Source organism: Salvelinus fontinalis, chromosome 3, assembly GCF_029448725.1.
Source record: "Salvelinus fontinalis isolate EN_2023a chromosome 3, ASM2944872v1, whole genome shotgun sequence".
Lineage (NCBI taxonomy): Eukaryota > Metazoa > Chordata > Actinopteri > Salmoniformes > Salmonidae > Salvelinus > Salvelinus fontinalis.
The window spans coordinates 17,150,854-17,170,196 of NC_074667.1; the positions used below are offsets into that span (position 1 = coordinate 17,150,854).

Consider the following 19,343-nt stretch of genomic DNA (forward strand, 5'->3'; position numbering starts at 1 on the left):
AAGTGTATGTATGTCCCTTAATTAAGGTCCTTGTGTAATGTGATATTGTACCCCCTAGCCCAATTGTCCTTTGTATATTATTTATATATACTGTGTTCCCTCATGTACTTCCTGTATTGATTTGTTGGTGATAAAAAATATATACAAAATAAAAGGGCTGAGGTGATAGGGTGTGTCTTTTAAGTGTTTGGACTGCACACTTTGATTTTGAAACGCAACCCCTGTTTACGTTCCTTTGTTTGCCCTTTGGGGCCTTTACTCATTGGTCGGAAAGGATCCGTTTTCGCGCCAATTGCACCACGGTGCATTGTGGGAATTGAAGGACCGGTGGTCTGTTTGTGGTGTCTCGACTGCTTTGTTGACATAGATAGCTATATATTTTAATTTCTCTGCCACTGTAACTTAGATTTACAAATGCGGGGAGACGAGTCAGATTCCGACTCCGGGCGGACGGACGAGAGTTCCGTCCGAAAGAGCTTGGAAATGCTTTGTCAGGAGCTGAATATGGACGAACAGACGGCATCTGAAGCAATGCAAAACTTCAAGTCGATTTGGAATACATACACACTGGAGGTAAACTAGCTAACTAACAGTAGCTAGCTATATTATTAAACTAGGTAGTTAATAGTTTTAGATATACGTAGCCTCTTAGCGTTACTTTGTTTAGGACGTTGGGATCAGATATTGTGGGATCAACAATGCGGCCGGACATGGACGGTCTTAACTCTCCTGTCGCGTGTGTTCAGCGTAACGTAAATGTTAAGCTATTATCCCCTCTTCATATTTGGTAACGTTAGTTGTGTTAGCAATGTTACTAACGTCGTTCGTTTTGAAAGTTAGTTGGTTAGCGCATATAGCCATTAGCTAGCTAACGTTAGCTGAACATAGTAAATAACACTATTTTCCATCAACCAGCCCACTTGCCAAGGCAAGTGGTAATTTGCGAAATCGGTCACAATGCTAGACATCAGGTTGGCTATCTATTTAGCTAACTAGTTTGCTACCTGTTTGTTTTGTCTGATCATTTGGGAACACACCAGTCGCGGTCAGTTCCGTTAAAGTTTATGGAGGACGATTTTTTATGAGTTCAATGTAACTGTCTCCTTTAAGTCCATTATTGGGCAAACGTTACTCCTTCTAGTCCACGGACCTAACATGTTCTATTTTTAAGGGAAATTGGTTGCTGAAGCCAAATACTCCATGTAATTGTGAATCGATTCTCATTTGCGGTACGGTTCTATAAACAAATCTTTCTACTTTCACACTTCAAAGATAATTTCACAACTTCAAAATGCACACTTACTGTATTTACACTGCTTTAGCTAGTTTTAACCAATAATTTATATATACAGCAGATTACTGATAGGGGGCGCTGTGTACCGAATCTCCATCTTGGCACGTCACCTCAGCTTCGAAAACGGAAGCTATAGAAATGCATTTATTAATGTCTCCGTTCGTTTTTTCCCCACGTATTCTATTAGACAATATTAATGCAGATTTTTTTTATTGTTGTGAATTTAACATAAAAATACAAAATAACATGTTTAATACATTTTTTTTAAAACTTAAAGTATATTTTTTAGATGGCTAATTTTACTGTCCCCACGACGTGTAAGAGTAAATGTATAATTATTGAATTAATTGATTTGGCCAAGTGCAACTGCGGTCTCTGTTCAGTGCGCTCTCTGCTTAGCAGTGGTGTCTGCTCAGTTTGGCAGCTGCACGAGTGGGAGATGCCCGTGTGCTTCGCGGTTTACCAGATATTTTTTCTGGGGTTTTCTTGGAAGATCACTCCGACACGCTGCAGCGCTGTCGTTTAACAGCAGATGATGCGCTGTAAGCCAATAATTTGTCATTCCCACTCGCCAAATGGACTCATGCTCGCAACAAGTTCTGACTGAGCTCAATTCTCAATGAAAAGTCAATACACCGATGAGTTTCTCTTTCATACAAGCTTTGAGAATTTATGAAGAGCTCCTTAAATGTGTTTTGTGCGGGGAAGTGCTTAGTAATGAGTCAATCAAAATAAACTAATTCGTATAACGACACGTCCTGACCAAACATCCACAGCATGATGGTATACCCAGGGAATTCTTTCATAACAGGTCAGAATGCTTCAGGAAACAGTACCTCGACAGTGGAAAAATAAGTCGGCCAGCAAGGCATTGTTGTCCTTTTATAAAAGACAATAAGCAGAAATAAGGGAGTACTATCTAATAGGAGTATTGGATTCTCTTTCAAACAATCCCCTGGCCTTGTACACAGCTAATAGCTAACGTTAGCCAAAGCAAGTTCAAGTTGAAAACAAGTCTTGGTTTAGAACAGTTGCTGTTAAAGTACAAGTCGTTTTTATGGCCACTACGAGCGCTGCTTCTGGATGAGCGTTTTCTTGTTTGCTTATGTCCTTAGTTGGTTGAGTGTGGTCTTAGTGCCAGCATCTGGCAATAGACAGCTATGAATAATATAAACTCAGAGATGTCACTTTTTCAGGGCCCTGTCTTTCAAAGATAATTTGTAAAAACCCAAATCGCATCACAGATCTTTATGATGTTATGAAAACTTAGGACACAAAAGAGGCCTAACAGGCATGCTGCAAGAAGGCATGAGGACTGCAATAAATTCGCCAGTGGCGAATTTGCCAATCTTGGTGTTCTCTGGCAAATGCCAAACGTCCTGCATGGTGTTGGGCTGTAAGCACAACCCCCACTTGTGGACGTCGGGCCCTCATACCACCCTCGTGGAGTCTGTTTCTGACCGTTTGAGCAGACACATGCACATTTGTGGCCTGCTGGGGGTCATTTTGCAGGGCTCTGGCAGTGCTCCTCCTGCTCCTCCTACGGCCTCCTCCACGTCTCCTGATGTACTGGCCTGTCTCCTGGTAGCGCCTCCATGCTCTGGACACTACGCTGACAGACACAGCAAACCTTCTTGCCACAGCTCGCATTGATGTGCCATCCTGGGTGAGCTGCACTACCTGAGCCACTTGTGTGGGTTGTGGACTCCGTCTCATGCTACCACTAGAGTGAGAGCACCGCCAGCATTCAAAAGTGACCAAAACATCAGCCAGGAAGCACAGGAACTGAGAGGTGGTCTGTGGTCACCACCTGCAAAATCACTCCTTTATTGGGGGTGTCTTGCTAATTGTCTATAATTTCCACCTTTTGTCTATTCCATTTGCACAACAGCATGTGAAATTTATTGTCAATCTGTGTTGCTTCCTAAGTGGACAGTTTGATTTCACAGAAGTGTGATTGACTTGGAGTTACATTGTGTTGTTTAAGTGTTCCCTTTATTTTTTTGAGCAGTGTACATCATCCAGGAGATTTCTCTTGATAGAGCCGTCCATATCGGCAGATGTGATATGGCCATTTCTTGGCCAGATTCTGCATCTTTGTTGCATTCTTCACACATGATTTGGCACAGTATTTGCAAATGTACACAGCTTTGTAGTACAGAAAAATAGTTGAGCAGTTAGACTAAACAACTCCTTTTGTAAGATACCAGATTCTGCATCTTTGTTGTATTCTTCACACATGATTTGGCACAGTATTTGCAAATGTACACAGCTTTGTAGTACAGAAAAATAGTTGAGCAGTTAGACTAAACAACTCCTTTTGTAAGATATGTTTTATAATGAAACATGTATGGAAACAGGTGAATAAACACTCCTCAGTTAGCAGGCTCCAGCAAACTAAACCCACATGGTAGCAAACACAAACTAGCAGAAATTGTTAACAAGTTATCTATGATTTAAACACACTTTGCTGTAGGCTACTATTTACTAGTTAACAAAAAATCATGTATGTCCTATTCCCCCCACCCAGTATTGTAATCGAAACTTAACAGAAAGCTTGTCGTCCTTGGCTCATACAGTGTAGTAGTGTGGGCTCAATAGCATCTCATTAGTGTGCAAGCTCTTGAGAATCAGCTGTACATGTGATGAAAGAATGCACTGTGCATGTAGAGGGTTGTAGTTCCGTTGATTTGGGGATCATTTAACCAAAATATGCCACAAGACCTAGAATTTCCATGTGTATCCCACAAAAAAGGTTCACTGTTATAAGCTAACTTTTTTAAAACGAATTTAAGCTATATTCCCTGGCTTAACTTCCCATGGAAAATTTCCCGGAGGGTTTCCGACCCTTTGCAACCCTAGGCCTACAGCTCGATGGTGGTTATATAATTCTGCTATACTAAGCCTACTACTGACATTTACATTACTTATTACTATTATGATCATTCTTTATTATAATTATAACAATAAGGAGATCAAGGAAAGGGGAGGGCTGCTATAATTCTTCTGACAATTTAGAACAGTGTAAGCACCACTACATTATTATATCAGCTGGGCTGGTCTAAATGGGGAAAAAGTATAACGCCTTTATTACAGCATAGCAAAGGTGAAATTGTAATGTTTTTTAATTTAAATTCTTTATCTTGAGGCTTGGTGCTCACTGAATCAGGAGGCTGTCAACCAAACAGGCAACAGAAGCAGGATCTGTTTTATTTCTTTATTTCTGTAATTATTCTGGGGTATTTCTTTTTTTATATTTTCTACATTGTCAAATAATAGTGAAAACCTCAGCTATGAAATAACACATATGGAATTATGTAATAATCGAAAAAGTGTTTAAAAAATCAACATATTTTTCAAAGGAGCCACCCTTTGCCTTGATGTCAGCTTTGCACATGCTTAGCATTCTCTCAACCAGCTTCACATGGAATGCTTTTCCAACAGTCTTGAATGAGTTCCCTCATATGCTGAGCACTTGTTGGCTGCTTTTCCTTCGCTCTGCGGTCCAACTCATCCCAAACCATCTCAATTTGGTTGAGGTCGAGTGATCTGATGCAGCACTCCATCACCTTCCTTCTTGGTCAAATAGCCCTTACACAGCCTGTAAGTGTGTTGGGTCAATGTCCTGTTGAAAAACAAATGATAGTCCCACTAAGCATAAACCAGATGGGATGGCGTATCACTGCAGAATGCTGTGGTAGCCATGCTGGTTAATTGTGCCTTGAATTCTAAATAAATCACAGACGGTGTCACTAGCAAATCACCATCACACCTCCACACTTCACGGTGGTAACTAAACATGCAGAAATCATTCGTTCACGTACTTGGTGTCTCCGTTAACCAATCTGTTAACCATTAACTCAGTAACCTGGGGCACCACAGGAAAAGTTTGTTTAACTTCTACTTGGTCACAATCCCGGATCCGGGAGCACCCCCATCAGTAAAAAAGCTGACTAGCATAGCCTAGCATAGCGTCACAAGTAAATACTAGCATCTAAATATCATTAAATCACAAGTCCAAGACACCAGATGAAAGATACACATCTTGTGAATCGAGCCATCATTTCTGATTTTTAAAATGTTTTACGGGGAAGACACTATGTAAATCTATTAGCTAACCACGATAGCAAAAGACAACTTTTTTTTCCCACCATTTTTTTCCTGCATAGGTAGCTATCACAGTTTTGACCAAATAAAGATATAAATAGTCACTAACCAAGAAACAACTTCATCAGATGACCGTCTGATAACATATTTATTGTATAGCATATGTTTTGTTAGAAAAATGTGCATATTTCAGGTATAAATCATAGTTTACCATTGCAGCCACCATCACAACTCTCACCAAAGCAACTAGAATAACTACAGAGACCAACGTGAATTACCCAAATACTCATCATAAAACATTTCTGAAAAATACACAGCGTACAGCAAATGAAAGACAAAGATCTTGTGAATCCAGCCAATATTTCAGATTTTTTAAGTGTTTTACAGCGAAAACACAATATAGCATTATATTAGCTTACTACAATAGCCAACCACACAACAGCATTGATTCAGGCCAACAATAGCGATAACGAATAAACCAGCAAAAGATATACATTTTTTCACTAACCTTCTCAAACTTCTTCAGATGACAGTCCTATAACATCATGTTACACATGTGCATATCGAAAATGTGCATATTTAGCGGCGCAAATCGTGGTTATACAATGAGAATAGTAGCCAAGCTGCCAACAATATGTCGGGAGAAATCTTGGGAGAGGCACCTAATCTAATCAGTAACTAATCATGAACTTGACAAAAAAATACAGGTTGGACAGCAAATGAAAGATACATTAGTTCTTAATGCAACCGCTGTGTTAGATTTTTAAAATTAACGTTACTACGACATACAGCGTGCGTTAACCTGTCTAGCCCCAGCGTTCCGCTAGCGGAACTCCTCCCACATTCCACTGGAAAGGCAAATTCAAAAAAGATTTTTTAGAAATAGTCCAATACAGCAAATGAAAGATACACATCTTGTGAATCCAGTCAACATGTCTGATTTAAAAAAAATGTTTTACAGCGAAAACAGCACGTATATTTATGTTAGCTCACCACCACAGCACAGCACAGGTAGCATGCACAAAGACAACCTAACTAACCAAGAACCAACCAAACTAACCAAGCAACAACTTCATCAGATGACAGTCTTATAACATGTTTTGTTCGAAAAATGTGCATATTTGAGGTATAAATCAGTTTACATTGCAGCTACCATCACAGCTACTGTCAGAAATAGCACCGAAGCAGCCAGAGTAATTAGACACCAACATCAAATACCTAAATACTCATCATAAAACATTTCTGAAAAATCGATGGTGTACAGCAAATTAAAGACAAACATCTTGTGAATCCAGCCAATATTTCCGATTTTAAGTGTTTTACAGCGAAACACAATATAGCATTATATTAGCTTACCACATTAGCCTACCACACTACCGCATTCATTCATCAAGGCACGTTAGCGATAGCAATAGGCGCGATAGCGAATAAACCAGCAAAATATATTAATTTTCATTAACCTTCATAAACCTTCATCGGATGACAGTCCTATAACATCAGGTTATACATACACTTATGTTTTGTTCGAAAATGTGCATATTTAGAGCTGAAATCAGTGGTTATACATTGTGCTAATGTAGTATCTTTTTCCCAGAATGTGCGGATATTTTTATGACACAACTATTCTGACCAAATAACTATTCATAAACGTTACTAGAAAATACATGTTGTATAGGAAATGATAGATACACTAGTTCTTAATGCAATCGCCGTGTTAGAATTCTAAAAATAACTTCATTACGACATCCAGCTTAGTTATAGCGAGAGAGTGCCCAAAATCTGGGCGCAAACTACTATTTCACATGTTCGGCAGATATATGAAATAGCATTATAAAATGGGTCCTACTTTTGATGATCTTCCATCAGAATGTTGTACAAGGGGTCCTTTGTCCAGAACAATCGTTATTTGGTTTTAGAATGTCCTCTTCTCCAGTCAATTAGCACTGAAAGCTAGCAAAGTAGCGCGAAGCTCTCCTTCCTGAACAAAGGCACACAACGCAACACGCCTAACGTCCCGAATAAATTTCAATCATCTAATAAAACTATATTGAAAAAACATACTTTACGATGATATTGTCACATTTATCAAATAAAATCAAGGCCGGAGATATTAGTCGTCTATAATGACAGCTTTTCAGAAAGGCAATACCAGGTCCCTTCTCGCGCGCTCCAGAAAACAGGAAACTGGTGACACGTCATGCCAAGAGCTTTTATTCGACCCCAGATCAAGTTATACACTCCATTTCTTCTCTCACTGCCTGTCGACATCTAGTGGAAGACGTATGAAGTGCATGTATACTAATAAATATCAAGGACATTTATAGGCAGACCCTAGAACAGAGCATCGATTTCAGATTTTCCACTTCCTGTCAGGAAGTTTGCTGCAAAATGAGTTCTGTTTTACTCACAGATATAATTCAAACGGTTTTAGAAGCTAGAGAGTGTTTTCTATCCAATAGTAATAATAATAATATGCATATTGTACGAGCAAGAATTGAGAACGAGGCCGTTTAACTTCTTGTCAATATGGGGGCGCTGCTTCACCAGTGGAAAAAATAGTGGCCAAATTAAACTGCCTCGTCTCAATTCTTGCTCGTACAATATGCATATTATTATTACTATTGGATAGAAAACACTCTAGTTTCTAAAACCGTTTGAATTATTTCTCTGAGTGAAAGAGAACTCATTCTGTAGCACTTTTCCTGTCAGGGAGTGAGATTTCAGAAATCCAGGTCCCTGGTCTGAGATCAGTTTATAAGTCCCCATGCAAGCTATGAGGGTACATGCACTGCATACGCCTTCCTCTAGATGTCAGTAAGCGGTGAGACTTTGAATGGAGTCGATTGCGCAATCTGGGACCTTATATTAGACCGTGGAACAAGAAGTACCGTTCTTTTCAACAGTGCTCTTGGCGCATGAAGACATCAGAATGGCGTCCTGCAAACGCTTTCGTTTTAGTATTTCTATACCTCCGGTCATGTTTTTATTCGTTATAGGTGTTAAAGACATCATAAGGTAGTTAATTTAAACCGATTTATAGCAGTTTATTGCGATTTTCTGGGATTTCTGTGTGACGCGCTTCCATTTGTTGGGGACCTCTCCAGTGGGTGGCTAACGTTTAGCGGCTAATTCGACTGGACAAGAGGTCATCTTTCAGCCAAAAGACGATTGTTTTGAAGAAAGGACACCTTGCCCAAGATTCCCAAGAGCAGTCTTTATGCTGTTAATTAATTGTTCTGTTGTTAAAAGTAAAATGCATGAGACGCCATTTCTTGCAGTATAGCATTGCGTTATCGCACCCTGTATTGCGCAGTAAGGTTAATTTTAAAAATGTAATTCAGCGATTGCATTAAGAACTAATTTGTCTTTCATATGCTGTCCACCCTGTATTTTTTAGTCAAGTTTATGATTATTTATTGATTAGACTAGGTGACTCTCCAAGATGGCGCTTGAAATTTTCTGGGGAGCTTGGCAACTTTTCTCATTGTATAAGCACTATTTGTGCCGCTAAATATGGACATTTTCGAACAAACTCTATATGCATTGTGTAATATGATGTTACAGGACTGTCATCTGAAGAATCCTGAGAAGGTTAGTGAAAAAATTATTATTTTGGTGGTGAATACGTTATCGCTATGTTTGGCTGGAATTAATGCTGTTGTTTGGTTTGCTACTGTGCTAAGCTAATATAACGTTATATTGTGTTTTCACTGTAAAACACTTAGAACATCTGAAATATTGTCTGGATTCACAAGATCTGTGTCTTTCAATTGCTGTACGCTGTGTATTTTTAAGAAATGTTTTATGATGAGTAATTAGGTAATACACGTTGCTCTCTGTAGTTATTCTAGTCGATTTGTGATGGTGGCTGCAATGGTAAACTATGTTTTATACCTGAAATATGCACATTTTTCTAACAAAACATATGCTATACAATAAATATGTTATCAGACTGTCATCTGATGAGGTTGTTTCTTGGTTAGTGGCTATTTATATCTTTATTTGGCCAAATTTGTGATAGCTACCTATGCAGTAAGAAAATGGTGGAGTAAAAAAAAAGTTGTCTTTTGCTAACGTGGTTAGCTAATAGATTTACATATTTTGTCTTCCCTGTAAAACATTTTAAAAATCAGAAATGATGGCTTTATTCACAAGATCTGTATCTTTCATTTGGTGTCTTGGACTTGTGATTTCATGAACATTTTATTATATGATATCCCTGTGGCTTTAGGCTAGGCTATGCTAGTCAGCTTTTGTGATGGGGGGGCTCCCGGATCCGGGTTTGGTAGGCGTTAGAGGTTAAATTGGGCACGATTTTCCCCCAAAGTGAAAACTGAGCCCTCTGTCCTCAACAGGTTAATGAGTTAACGATTCCTGATTAACTCAAAGAATATCGTTTTCAAAGCAGTCACTTAATTGATTTCATCAGCCGCATTATGAAAGTTTATAATTTGTAAATCTGCACAAACCCGGGTCTCATTAAATTGTTCTGTACCACACAAATTGAGTATTTATTTACTAACAAGCTACATGATAACATAAAATACACGAACACACAGTCTAGGCTATTGATTAGAACTTAGTACAATGGCAACAGGTCCCTAGCAGACCAGCACAATATGACACGTGTTGCACAAGATGGAGATTTAAAGAGTGAGTGCATGAGGGAAAAGCACACTTGGATACATTTGTAAACTATGCTTAGTTTAACCCTAACACCTTGCCCCAAACTGCTGCGCTTATGGGTCAGAATTATAATGGATGTATTTACGTGTTGAAGGTCTCCATTGGGTATCTCTTCGTGGAATGAGTTCCACTTAGTGGGATAGGTTTGGCCGACGCCCTTTTCTTTTGTTACTGGGTGTAAGTCTCAGACATCGTGTGGACAATCAATGTACTTTCTCTTGGTTGTCGGTTTCCTTGCACCTGTTCTGTGAGAGTAGTCTTCTTAGGAGGCTAATCAGCCGTGTCGACGCTCCCATCTTGGGTAGGAGAGCCGTGTAGACTACCAATGATTTGAAGAGAATAACCGGTTGGTCCTTCTTGAATTCATCTTAGTGCTTCTTAGATGCATCTAAGATACATACAGTGCTTCTTAGATACAGAATAGCTACTCCACCATAAACTTGAATGTTCAGAGATTGTCTTTGTCTTCAACCTCGTGTTGCATTTCGGGGTCACGACAAGTCGTAAACCTTGGCTGCAGCGCGTGGTGAACTTAGTCTGAATGTAAATTCTTAACTCGCATGTTTTATGCCCTCGGGTCACGAGGCGTTTCCGTCTTTGACACGCTCTCAGGGTTCCCTGGGGCGTATCTCGTTTCAAGGTATTAGGATTTAGTAGGATCTCATTTAGACAACTAAAATCAGTCTTATCGTCACCAAAACATTCTCTTTCATCTGGATATTCTCTACACAACAAAGTATGTAAACAGCACATATACATTATGAGAACTCAAGTTACAATGTTTCCGTCATAACATCTTTGTTTAACTATTAATAACATCGACATTCATTTTCATATTCCATCTACCATTGTTACCCCCATTTTGTCTGATGAAATATAATGTCCAAAGTCCATTTATTTGATCTTTATTTTCGAGCTATAAACTCTAAGGCACACACATTAGAGACTAGGAAGGAGTTGGGCTGCTGCCTTATACTTTACGATGGGCGTAAGGTCATAACCCCCCAAGTTTCCAAGTTTCAAACTTGTTCTCAAATGCCATTGAAATGGCAGCAGCGGTATGAGAACCAGCACATTCTTGAGCATGCAAAATGGCTTTCCTCTGTACTAAATCCTCGTCGACCCACTGTGCTGTCAGACTTAACATGCTCATGAGGCTGACATTTCTGGTCCAAATGTCAGTCGTGAAGCTAATAGCAGTGACGCCCATAGCAAATAGCTCATTGATGTGCGTTTTCAACAATACTGTGTAACTCCGGTAGGGCAACGTCTGAAAAATAGTGCGTACTTGGTAGTGTGTAATGGGGCTCGAGGTGCTCAACCAAAAAGCCAACATCATCCACGACAGAGAACGCAAAAGCCGACATCATCCATGATAGTTATATAGGTATGCACGTCAGCTTTGACATTCGTTTTGCACATCGGGGGGGTTCTACTAAGCTAAAAAAAAAATAAGTTGGTCATACCAAGGATCATTTTCCTATTTGATTTTGGACCCCTTAGGGCACATATGTCAGAGTCAAGGCCCGCGGGCCACATCCGGCCCGCGAGAAGGTTTTTTACGGCCCCTGGGATGATCTTGATTTATTATTAGAACCGGCCCGCAGACCGCAGCAAGCCGGCAGCCCGCAGATCTTTTACACGCACCAATACTACATTTCCCACAATGCAACGGTGACGCACCGAGCAGTAGGCTGCTTCATTTCAATATTTATTGGCACAGCAGTCGTCAGCATCACAGTAAAATTAACTTTCAGATACCCATCAAAAATGGCAAAACGGAAGGTGGACACTGAGAACCGGGGGTTTCAAACAAGGTGGGAGTCGGAGTATATGTTCACGGAGGTAGTTGGAAAACCTGTGTGTCTTCTGTGTGGAGAAAGTGTGGCGGTACTGAAAGAGTATAATCTGAGACGACATTATGAAACGAAACACGCGGACAAAAACAAGAATATGGACATGGAACAAAGGCTACAAAAGGCAGAGGAATTAAAACGAGGCCTCAAATCTCGACAGGCTCTGTTCAAAAAAGCCAAATCACAAGGCCAGGCTGCTGTCAAGGCCAGTTTTATTTTGGCAGAAGAGATCGCTAAATCAGCCCGGCCATTTACGGAGGGGGATTTCATCAAAAACTGCATGATTAAAGTTTGTGACGAAGTTTGCCCAGAAAAAAGGCAACTCTTTTTAAATGTGAGTCTGAGCAGAAACACCATTGCCGAGAGAGTAGACCAGTTGTCCATCAATCTAAAAGAGCAGCTTGTGAAAAAGGGAAAAGATTTCATTGCATATTCCTTGGCTGTGGATGAGAGCACCGACATTTCTGACATTGCCCAGTTGTCAATTTTCATCCGCGGAGTGGACTCCAGCCTAAGCGTGACAGAGGAGTTTTTGGCTTTACGTCCTATGCATGGCACAACTACGGGGCATGATTTGTATGCAGAGGTGTCAAGATGTGTAAATGAGATGGAGCTGCCTTGGGAAAAACTCGTGGGTTTGACAACCGACGGAGCACCTGCGATGTGTGGACACAGGAGCGGACTGGTGGCGAAGATACGGGAAAAGATGCAAGAGGAAAACGCGACAGGTGAGCTGACAGCTTATCATTGTATCATACACCAGGAAGCGTTGTGCGGTAAAGCCTTGAAAATGGAGCATGTAATGAGCATCATCACGCGCACAGTTAACTTTATCAGAGCCAAAGGTTTGAATCACCGCCAGTTCAAGGCATTTCTGACGGAGTTAGAAACGGAGCATGGTGATTTGCCTTATCACACAGAGGTGCGATGGCTAAGCCAGGGAAAGGTGCTTCAAAGATGTTTCGAGCTTCGTGAGGAGATTTGTCTGTTCTTGGACAGCAAAGGGAAAGACACAACACAACTCCGAGACGAAATGTTTCTGTGTGAAATGGCTTTTCTGTGTGACATTACGAGTCATCTGAATGCAATGAACTTGCAGCTGCAGGGTCGGGATCATGTCATCTCTGATATGTACAGTACAGTGAAGGAAGGCATTTAAAACCAAACTGACTCTGTGGGAGACGCAGATGCGGAAAGAAAATTTGAGCCACTTTCCCAGCTGCCAGACCATGAAAGAGAAGCTCTCTACCAGTGCGTTCCCGAGCGCACAGTTGGCTGATAAAATAGGTATGCTTGCCGCTGACTTTCGACGCCGATTTGCTGACTTTGAAGCACAAAAAAGCAGATTGGAACTGCTCGGTAACCCATTTGCTGTTGACGTGGAAAGCTCACCACCAAACCTCCAAATGGAGTTGATTGACCTCCAATGCAATGATGCACTGAGGGCAAAATATGCGGCAGTGGGTGCTGCGGAGTTCGCCCGTTTCCTCCCCGACACAATGCCCCAGCTGCGCATCCAGGCTGCTCAAACGTTGTCTATGTTTGGCAGCACATACCTGTGTGAACAACTGTTTTCTTTGTTGAACCTGAACAAAACATCACACAGAAGTCGACTTACTGCTCCACTCAATTCTGAGGATTTCCTCAGCTCAGAGCCTTACCCCGAACATTGATGAACTTGTGGAAAAGATGGGACACCACCAAGTATCACCCTCAACCTCAAACAAGTGAACATTACTGTGCAATCACATATTTAGAGTTTTTACTCAGTTCAAGTTTAAAAGTTAAAGTTTAATATTTGTTTTCACTGCATGTTACTTCTCCTTAAACAAAGTGTTGTTTTTGATTAATAGATTTTTGCACTTTATTTTATTGTATTTCAATCCAATTATATTTTAAAAATATTTCAGTTGAGTGGATGATAGAAAATTGCTATTATTGTTTTTTTCTTTGAAGTAAATTTAGCCCACTTTTGCTAAAATAGAAAATATAGGCTACTGATGGTGCCTTGAATACCGGTTTCTTTCATTTAATGTTCATGTTATGGGGATTTTTATATAAAGGAAATTTGTCTTTTGTGTCTGTTGAAAATTAAAGATTACTGACAGAGCCATAAGAAAATATTGCTTTATTTATCTGATCATATTGGAATATATTTGTTAGGTTTTCAGTAGGTTCAATTAGGTTCACTAGACTATATGCGTCATTTAAAATTTTTTCAATGAACATTCGAACAGTCCGGCCCTCGGCTTGTAGCTAAATTTTTTATTTGGCCCTCCGTCCATTTGACTTTGACACCCCTGCCTTAGGGTATCAAAGAATTATATAGCAAAAGTATTTTAAACATTACATTTGGCATCAATGCTATTAGGGAAAAGGAAAGGGGGATATCTAGTCAGTTGTACAACTGAATGCATTCAACTAAAATGTGTTTACCACATATAACCCAACCCCTTTGACATCCACATCATCGGCGTCCGGGGATTCGATCCAGAAACCTTTCGGTTACTGGCCCTATGCTCCTACCCTCCAGGGTACCTGCCACCCGTAGTCCATAGAAACACATTTAATAACAGATTCACTACATGGAACAACATATAGTCTCAAAAGGAAGTTTGTTCTGAAGTGTCTGTCATCTATCAGGAAACTATAAAAACATTGACATGTACCTGTTATTTTAGGCACTAAACTATCTCCATATATACTTCACTTTTTTTAAAGACCCTGCTGGCTGGGGTTGCCTCCAAATTTGTGTATATTCATACTTTTTACCGTATTGAAAAGCATACCGTCTGTTTCGGAATTCCCCCGATATACGGTATAGCATAATTCTTATGGCTAGGGGTTCCGCTAGCGGAACGTTTCGACAACATTGCAGGAATGTAATTATTATAAATATTTAACTTTAATTAAATCAGAAGTGCAATACACCAAATTAAAGCTAACCCTCCTGTTAATCTAGCCACGTGTCAGATTTCAAAAAGGCTTTACTGCGAATGCAAACCATGAAATTATCGATCAGCAGACAAAACTTTACAATCAGTTACCAGCCAAGTAGATTAGTCACGAAAGTCAGATATAGCAATAAAATTAATCAATTACCTTTGAAGATCTTCTTTTGGCAATACTAAAGGTCACGACAAAACAATAAATGGTCGTTTTGTTCAATAAAATCCATTTTTATAGCCTAACACGAAACATTTTGTAAACGACTTGTCGTGAATTCAGTGTCCTACAACTTTGGACGTAACATTCGGTGTAATTACTCACTCTAAACGGACGTTTATCGAGTCATGGTTGGTTTCATTGCAATCCTCTGTTTGTTAGTAACACAGCCATACTTCATGGTTCTTTTCCCGGGACATATTGACCGAAAGGAACTGATTTGAACACACCAAACTATGACCTCATTGCGCACCAATGATATGACCAGTGGTTCGTGGATTGACAGCAGCCACGCTTGTTATGCATAGCAATATTGTTTTGAGAGCATTTTCTGCTGTTATACCTGAAGAATTATGGCGAGTAAATCTGTCAAATCAAAGGCAAAGTCTAAATATACAGATCGACATGATATTATTGAAGAAATTGATAGGGAAAGTGACAGTGAGTTACTCCTAGATGATTCGGATAGTGAGAATACTTTTGACTCGCAAATTGAAGGGATGTTCTTGTACGCAGAAGATGCAGTGTTGGACTGGTAAGTACCGTTGTTTGAAATTAATAATATCAAATATTATTCATTTGAGTTGTCTTGGAGATATTTTTATTTTATTTGCCGTATACAAAAATATAATCACTAATGAAATGTGTAAAGTACACATTGCTCTACATTGTGGGTGGTTGTATATCTGTGTGTCTGTATATATTAGATATTTTTTACATTTTATTTGATCTAAACATGGAATGGAACAGCACCTCACCATAGTGATTGTTTCCCTACTCTATATACAATCTGTGTCTGTGTCTTTATTTCACAGTCCCAGCGATTCTGATTGGGAGCCCATACTGCCAAGGTGCCCATCCCCCACTGAAACCGGTTCATCCAGCCGGACCCCTGCAGTCTCCGGCACCGCACCTACCCCCGCCCAGCCATCTAGAGGTGTGAAGTCGGTGACAAAGAAGCGGAGGAAGGGAAGTGTGGAACCTGCTGGCAGAGCGGTGGAGGGGCGATGGCACTCTGTGCTGGAGGCGGATGTGTCCCCACCACCTCCAATATTCAGACCAAAAGGACCACCAGGACCTCAGCTGGACATGTCCTCAAAGTACAGCCACATGCAACTTTTTCAGTTGTTTTCCCCCCTCGGCAGTTGTTGATTTTCTGGTGTTGAACACTAATAAGTACGGAGCTAAGAAGCAGGCAGCCAAGAAAGAGACATAGAAGCCCATTTCCATGTCAGATCTTTTTTGTTACCTTTCAATGGTCATTTACATGAGTCTTGTAAAGCTAAAAACCCTGAAGGACTACTGGAAAACTGCACCCCTCTATCAACTGCCTTTCTCCACCACTGTCATGTCATGCAAAAGGTTTCTGACAATCTCACGGGCGCTTCATATCAGTGACCGAAAGGTTGATGAGGATAACGAGAAGAAGCGAGGCACAGCAAGGTTTGATAAGCTCTGCTAAATAAAACATCTCTACCACAACATCGTTGAGGCCTGCAAGACCTATTTTCAGCCTGCCCAGAACCTTTCCATAGATGAGAGGATGGTAGCCTCAAAGGCCAGAATTGGCCTAAAACAATACATGCGTAACAAACCAACTAAATAGGGTTCCAAGCTGTTTGTTTTGGCTGATTCGGCGTGTGCATACACGTGCAATTGTTTTGTTAATGAGGGGAAGAGTAGTTGTGTGACCAGTAAGGGACTTAGCCATGATTCCGTTATGGAGTTATTAGATTTTCAGCTGCTAGGGAAGGGCTACAAACTGTTTGTGGACAACTTCTACACAAGCACTACCCTGTTCACAGACCTGAGGAGGCTGGAGGTGTGGGCCTGTGGCACCATTCGGACCAACAGAGTGGGATTTCTGAAAAACAGGGTGAATGACATGCCTAAGCGGGCTGATCAGGGCACCACGAGATGGATTCGTGAGGATGGCCTGCTCTTTGTGAAGTGGATGGATACCAGAGAGGTGGTCATGTGCGCCACTATCCACAAGTCCTTCAGTGGCGATCACGTCGTCAGGCGTGTGAAGAACGCTACTGGTGCATGGACCTCCAAAAATGTCCCCATTCCAGTTGCTGTGAAGGATTACAACAAGAGCATGGGAGGTGTGGACCTGTCAGACACGCTGATAGGCTACTATAATGTTCTCCACAAGACCATGAAATGGTACAAGCCATTGTTTTATCATTTCATTGACATTGCTGTGGTGAATGTCTTCATATTCCAGAAGGAAATGGCTTAGAGCTGTGGACAGCCCAACCATCTTACAGCTAGCCTTCAGAGAGCTGCTCATCCAGGAGATTGCTAGCTACAGCAAGTCCACTGCAACACCTTCTGTCCCCTCTACCTCTGTCCCTTTTGCTCCTTCAACCAGTGTTGTTCACATGCCAAAATTCATTCCTGACGGCAGGAAAGGGCTCAGTATGGAGGCTTCGGTGTGCTCTTTGCCACAAGAAATACCCTGTCACCTGCACCACTTGTTCGGTGACCCTCTGCTTCACACCAGAAAGAGACTGCTATGGCATCAGCAGCGCAATATTGTGTAGAGGACTGAGGGTCTTCACAATATTGTACATTGAAAGTGTAAATAGTTACCCTTGTTATTTTTTACTTTTTTGAAATGTTCATTTTTTGTTTGTTTTTACATTTTTCAAATATATATTTTTTGGGGGGTATGTTAGAATACATTTTTTTGTATAGTTATTTGCATCATGTACCAATTCGGCCACTTGGGTACATTTGGGAAACTTGTGAGGGACACCTGGGTGACTTCATGCTCAATGTCATGTACCTCACTCATTCCTGAAGGTATCTGTCTGAAACTTTGGTCAAATACTGTTGCCCACTTATGTTCTTCTTCGAAATTATCCCCAGCATCATCTGAATGTTTGGCTGTTCTTGTTTATTTGAAAGATGCAACAACAATAAAAGAACAGAAAACGTCTTTATTTCCTTGTATTTTCTTCTACCAGATCTATTGTGTTATATTCTCCTGCATTAAATTCACATTTCCACAAATGTCAGAGTGTTTCCTTTCAAATGATTCCAAGAATATGCATATCCTTGCTTCTGGGCCTGAGCTACAGGCAGTTAGATTAGGGTATGTCTTCAGGTGGAAAATAAGAAAGGGGGGGGGGATATCCCAAACAGGATAAAGCACTGTGACTTACTGTCATTTGCCATACACTTCTGACTTGTCTTTCTTTCAGGGGGAAGTAGTACATTGGCTAGCCTGCTCTCTCTATGCAGCCTGCAGAAAGGGCTCCACACCCACTGTGGGTAAGGGGGTGATGGAAGGCAACTGTGTGTCCCTGACTCGAATACTCAGGACGTCGAAACTGAGGTCAGTGATAAGAGGCTTGGTCCCCAAACCTGCCACAGAAAGTATTCACACCTTTTACTTTTTCCAAACTAATAAAAAATGTATTGAGTCAACCCCTTTATGTTATGGCAAGCCAAAATAAGTTCAGGAATAAACATTTGCTTAACAAGTCATATGTTGCATGGACTCTGCAATAATAGTGTTTAGCATAATTTTTTGTATGTCTCTGTACCGTGCACACAAAATTATTTGTAAGGTCCCTCCGTCGAGCAGGGAATTTCAAACACAGATTCAACCACAAAAACCAGGGAGGTTTTTCAATGCCTCGCAAATAAGGACACCTATTGGTTTTTAAAAAGCTTGTCTTTAAAAAAATTTCAGCATGGTGAAGTTATTAATTGCACTTTGGATGGTGTATCAATACGCCCAATCACTACAGAGATACAGGCATCCTTCCTAACTCAGGTTGACGGAGAGGAAGGAAACCGCTCGTGGATTTCACCACGAGGCCAATGGTGACTTTTTAAGAGTTTTATGGCCGTGATAGGAGAACTTTGTAGTTAATACATAATACAAATATTCTAGAACTTGCATCCTGTTTGCATCAACTCACTAAAGTAATACTGCAAAACATGTGGGAAAGCAATTACCTTTTTTAAATCCTGATTACAAAGTGTTATGTTCGGGTCAAATTTAATACAACACATGATTGAGTACCACTCTCCATATTTTCAAGCATAGTGGTGGCTGAATCATGTAATGGGTATGCTAGTAATCGTTAAGGACTGGAGTTTCAAGATAAGAAATAAACTGAATGGAACTAAGCACAGTCAAAATCCTAGAGGATAACCTGGTTGTCTGCTTTCCACCAGACACTCGGTGATTTAATTCACTTCAGCAGGACAATAAC

The 19,343-nt window shown here is 40.5% G+C and overlaps 1 protein-coding gene across 4 annotated transcripts in view; it reads left to right on the forward strand.

Moving 5' to 3' along the window:
- The first annotated feature begins 278 nt into the window (after positions 1-278).
- The window catches only part of rbl1 (retinoblastoma-like 1 (p107)), a 55,251-nt gene continuing 36,186 nt past the window's right edge, over positions 279-19,343 (forward strand). For 2 of the 4 annotated variants that reach the window (XM_055907993.1, XM_055908022.1), the window contains exons 1-2: positions 280-573; positions 18,321-18,454. In XM_055907993.1, the coding sequence (XP_055763968.1) occupies positions 415-573; positions 18,321-18,454 (293 nt within the window). In that variant the 5' untranslated portion in view covers positions 280-414. Of the gene's footprint in view, positions 574-18,320; positions 18,455-19,343 lie in introns of all 4 variants that reach the window. The other 2 variants (XM_055908012.1, XM_055908001.1) reach the window with 2 other exon arrangements.